The following is a 5,526-nucleotide window of genomic DNA, read 5'->3' as shown; positions in this document are numbered from 1 at the left end:
AAAATTGAAAAGAAAAACAAAAATTAAAAATTGCTCTGGGCAGCCTTTGGACTCTATGTAATTAATAGCAGGTATTGACTTTGCGGCCTTGTGGGATGACTGTGTATGATGTCTGTAAATGGTCTCGTCCAGTTCTTATTTAGAAACATATTGAGAGCTATGTAAGTCTAAGGGAAAGACCAAAATTAGCTCAACACAATGGCTAGTTTTATAGGAAGAAAAATTCAGCACTAAATATAGTTCCATCCTAAGTAGCAGCAGTGGCTTGCCTCCTCAGAGGCCCAGCACAAATTCAGTCCATCCATTTATCCAACGTTTATAATGCCTGCTACATGCCAGGCATTGTCTAGAATCTGGTGGTACACAATAAATCAGAAAGGTAAAAATTTCTGCATTCTTGTGTGGGAGACTTAAAATTATATTGTACATTAAAAGATGTTAAGTACTATGAAGAAAGATAAAACAGATCAGTATAAAGAGTGTGGGATATATCAGTTTTAAGTAGGTTGATCAGAAAGATTCAAGTCTTCCCTGAGAAGATTGAGCAAATACTTGAGGGAGATGAAGGGGAAAACCATAAAGATTTCTGGGGAAGAGAATTTCTAGCAGTGAGAACAGTAAGCACAAAAGCTCTGAGGTAGGAACATGAATGAATAGCAACAAAAAGCTGGATGGCTGTACAGACAGAGTGAGAGGTGTGAGGTTGGAGATGGAGCCAGGGAGATGATGGGGAGCCTTGGTTTTTCTTCTGGGAGTTACCAGAAGCCACTGGAAGGTTTGAGATGAGGATTTACATAATGTTTAAATGATCTGACCTATGCTCTAGTAGGATCACCCTAGTTACTGTGCTAAGAATAGACTGTAGGGCAAGACAGCAGAAGTTCTGGAATTGGTTAGGGAGTATTGTAATATTCCTGGCAGGAGAAGATGATGATCTGGACCAGGGTGGTAATGGTATAGATGATCAGAAGTGATCTCTTTTGGGATACATATTTTAAAAATACCTGGCAATATTGCTGATGTATTACATGGGAGAAAAAGAAAAATTAGAAAGTCTTTGAGTTGTTTTTTGAAAACTCTTAGCCATATCAAAAGATGGAATTGCCATAAATTGAGCTGTGAGGGGAGCAGGGTTAAAGGGGATTAGAAGTTTGACTTTAAAAAATGTTTATTTTAACATACCTGCTAGTTATCCAAATGAAGATGGATGTTAAATAGGATAGATGAAATAAGAGAAGATATTTTGATGGAGATATAGTTCCGATTTATCAGCACACACTAGTATTTAAAGCCTTAGCATATCTGCAATCAAAGTGAGGATTTATATTCAACCTGCTAACCACCATTCTATTGCATAGTCTCTCTAACAGGAGTATCAATATTATTGTTCCCATCCCTCTGAGCCTGAGTCCTGTGCATGACTTTATATGACATTATTTTAACCCAAATTGACAGCTCTCAGCTTTTTCACTGTCAGTACAATGTCTCAGATATTGAAATCCTTAAACCAAGGTTTTAAGGTTCTCTATGAAAAGACCTGACCATCTGCAATGTTGTGCAATGCGCACTTTCTGCCCTCTACAAGTGTAATTGCACAGGTCAGTTTTTGCTCACAATGTCACCTAAAGTGGGCCTAATTTGTGCTTGGTGACCGCTAAACCCTGCGTGAAATCTGATGGTGCAAGACACATTTTGGCTTAATGTGGTGGGAAGAGTATGGGACTCGGGAGTTTGAGTCCTACTATCTGACCTTGGATGACTGATTTTATGAAATGAGAATAGTGATACTACCCTCAGTGGGTTGTGGTGATAATCTAGTGAAATCACATTTACTGGAACATTTTTATAGAGTACAATTTTATAAATGACCATTTTCTTCTTTTGGGTCTGGAAAAGGTGTACACCCAGTTGTCCATGTTCTGCTGCAGTCATTTTGGGACTAACACAAGGATTAAGAGAACAGGACTTGTCAGTAACATGTTCTGTCATCCAGGCCTGCCCAGATAGGATAGAGGATTAAGTCCAGGTCCAACTGGAATCCCACCTACCACCTGGCTCTCCAGGGAGAAATGTGGCTCTGGAAAACTCCTTACTAGTTTTTTTTTAATTTTTATTTATTTATGATAGTCACAGAGAGAGAGAGAGAGAGGCAGAGACACAGGCAGAGGGAGAAGCAGGCTCCATGCACCAGGAGCCCGACATGGGATTCGATCCCGGGTCTCCAGGATCGCGCCCTGGGCCAAAGGCAGGCGCCAAACCGCTGTACCACCCAGGGATCCCTCCTTACTAGTTTTTAAGAAAAGCTTCCAGGCACATAGGCACCTAATTCCCAAATAAATATGCTTCATTTTGTTGAGAAATGCCAGGGGCACAGAAGTTTCTTCTAGGTTTCGATTGTTGAGTATATAGCCATGTTTACCCACCAACTTGTTCTTTATAATTGTAATCAAAGTAGGCCTGGAAGGTGGGGGTAGAAAAGGGGATAAATGGTCTAGAGGAAAGATTCCTCTTCCCCAAGAAGATATTATCTGAAAGTGGGCAGCCCGGGTGGCTCAGCAGTTTAGTGGCGCCTTCAGTCCAGGGCGTGATCCTGGAGACTCGGGATCGAGTCCCACGTCAGGCTCCTTGCATGGAGCCTACTTCTCTCTCTGCCTGTGTCTCTGCCTCCCTCTCTCTGTGTCTCTCATGAATAAATAAATTTTAAAAATCTTTAAAAAGGATATTATCTGAAACTCTTTTTTCCTGAAAACTTATGGTATGTGAGTTTTCAAAAGTACAGCGCAATAAAGGAAGATGGCAAAGAGAAACAGCCAGGGGTTTTGTTTGTTTCACATGTATGTTGTCCTTTGCAACATCTATTAGCCTTGATATTTGAAAGAATGACTACAGAGACTTCTAGAATTCTTTGATTTACTGTAAAACATTTTTTATTTTTCCAGACTCCCTACTTTGGTTTATGGTGTGTATGTGTGTGTGTGTGTGTGTGTGTGTGTGTTCTTCAAAATAAGACTTCTACTAGTATAATTCCTTCCACAGCATCTTTGGAATTTTGTCAAAGCTAATTAGTTAGACAAACCAATACATATTTATAGAATCCCTACAACAGTAGGCCAATTGGAATAGAATATTCCCTGGGCATGGAAGTATATATCTTGGTTTGATTGTTTAGCTCTGAGATGCCTTTGGTCCCTGCATCTGTGAATCTCACCTGGTGTTCTCTCATTGAGACAGCAAGGGATTCAGGAATATGTTCTCTTCTTTCCTCAGAAGGAAGGCCATGCGTGGCCGAGACTGGAAAAACAACAGCTCTGTAACTGAGTTTATCCTCCTGGGCTTCTCCAGAAATCTCAGGACCAACTGGATTCTTTTCTTCCTCTTCCTCTTTCTTTACTTATTTACAGTCCTGGGTAATGGACTCATTGTTACCCTGATAAGAGTAGATGCACGCCTCGACACCCCCATGTACTTCTTCCTCAGCATCCTCTCTGTACTGGATCTCAGCTATGCCACCACCACAGTGCCCCAGATGTTGGTCCATCTAGTAAGCAAGAAAAAGACCATATCCTACATTGGGTGTGTGGTCCAGATGTATATTTTCCTGACCTTGGGCATCACTGAGACTTGGATTTTTGCAGCCATGGCCTATGACAGATATGTTGCCATATGCTATCCACTCCATTATGGGGTCAAGATGGGCCAAACCCTGTGTGTAGTCCTGGCAGTCAGCTCTGCCCTTTGTGGTCTCATCTGTGCCCTAGTCTACACAGTCTTTGCAATGAATCTGCCCTACTGCGGCCCCAGTGAAATCAACCACTTCTTTTGTGAAATTCCTGCTGTCTTGAAGTTGGCCTGTCCAGATACATCCCTCAATGACCAAGTGGACTTTATCTTAGGTTTCATCTTGCTCCTGATTCCATTATCCCTCATCCTGACCTCATATGTTCGCATCTTCATGGCTATTCTAAAGATTCGCTCCACACAGGGACGAATCAAAGCCTTCTCCACCTGTGCTTCACACATCGCTGTGGTCCTATGTTCTGTATTCCATTCATGGTCATGTATATGAGGCCTGGCTCTGAAGCTTCCCCAGAGGATGACAAGAAGTTGGCCCTGTTCTACAATGTCATTTCTGCCTTTCTAAATCCTATCATCTATAGCCTCCGGAACAAAGATGTGAAGAGGTCTGTTCTCAAGTTAATTGGAATGAGTGAGGATGCTCAATAGGCCATGGACTAGGACTGCCTGCTTTCCCTCTAATCTCTCTATCTCATCATCACTTCCATTGAAGCCATTGTACTGGATGAGGAACCCAGGGTGAGTAAAATATCTAGAAAAAAACACTTTTGCATTAACTTGGCCACTCAGGGAGAACTGTGTTCAAAGCTTAAACACATCATTGACCTTCTGTGGTTTTGGAAGAGTCACCTTCTTTGGGATTTAATTTCCACATCTGTAAAATTTTTTTTCATGATACTCATTGTGCTTAAGTAATAATAATTGACTTCATTGAGCTTTTTGCATACAATGTCACTAAGTGCTTTGTATGCACTTATTATTTTAATTCTTATAATAACTTCAGAGATAGATATTATTATCTTTATCCTACAAATAAAGAAACTAAGGCACAAGAAGATTAAGTAAGTTGCCAAATGCTACCCAAATAAAAAGTAACACAACTGATTGTAAATGATGTACCAGATAAAGGGCTAGTTTCCAAGATCTATAAAGAACTTATCATTCTGTATGTTGGCAAATTGAACACCAATAAAAAATAAATTTATTATTTAAAAAATAATAAAATACATATAAACATAAAAAAGAACTTATTAAACTCAACAGCAAAGAAACAAACAATCCAATCATGAAATGGGCAAAAGACATGAAGAGAAATCTCACAGAGGAAGACATAGGCATGGCCAACATGCACATGAAAAAATGCTCCGCATCACTGGCCATCAGGGAAATACAAATCAAAACCACAATGAGATACCACCTCACACCAGTGAGAATGGGGAAAATTAACCAAAGCAGGAAACCACAAATATTGGAGAGGATGTGCAGAAAAGGGAACCCTCTTACACTGTTGGTGGGAATGTGAACTGGTGCAGCCACTCTGGAAGGCTGTGTGGAGGTTCGTCAAAGAGTTAAAAATAGACCTGCCCTAGGACCCAGCAATTGCACTGTTGGGATTTGCCCCAAAGACACAGATGCAATGAAATGCCGGGACACCTGCATCCCGATGTTTCTAGCAGCGATGTCCACAATAGCCAAACTGTGGAAGGAGCCTCAGTGTCCATCAAAAGATGAATGGATAAAGAAGATGTGGTTTATGTATACAATGGAATATTACTCAGCCATTAGAAATGACAAATACCCACCATTTGCTTCAACGTGGATGGAACTGGAGGGTATTATGCTGAGTGAAATAAGTCAATTGGAGAAGAACAAACATTATATGTTCTCATTCATTTGGGGAATATAAATAATAGTGAAAGGGAATAAAGGGGAAAGGAGAAAAAATGAGTG

General features: G+C 40.5%; 1 protein-coding gene across 1 annotated transcript; it reads left to right on the top strand.

The window, feature by feature from the left end:
- Positions 1–3,277: 3,277 nt before the first annotated feature.
- Positions 3,278–4,224, top strand: LOC121481066 (olfactory receptor 2A5-like). Its single transcript, XM_041738023.1, is given in 2 exon segments — positions 3,278–4,028; positions 4,031–4,224. Coding segments are annotated over 2 exon segments (945 nt in total).
- Positions 4,225–5,526: the final 1,302 nt, after the last annotated feature.

The sequence above is a fragment of the Vulpes lagopus genome, chromosome 23 (assembly GCF_018345385.1).
Source record: "Vulpes lagopus strain Blue_001 chromosome 23, ASM1834538v1, whole genome shotgun sequence".
Taxonomy (NCBI): domain Eukaryota; kingdom Metazoa; phylum Chordata; class Mammalia; order Carnivora; family Canidae; genus Vulpes; species Vulpes lagopus.
This window is presented reverse-complemented; position numbering and strand designations above follow the sequence as displayed.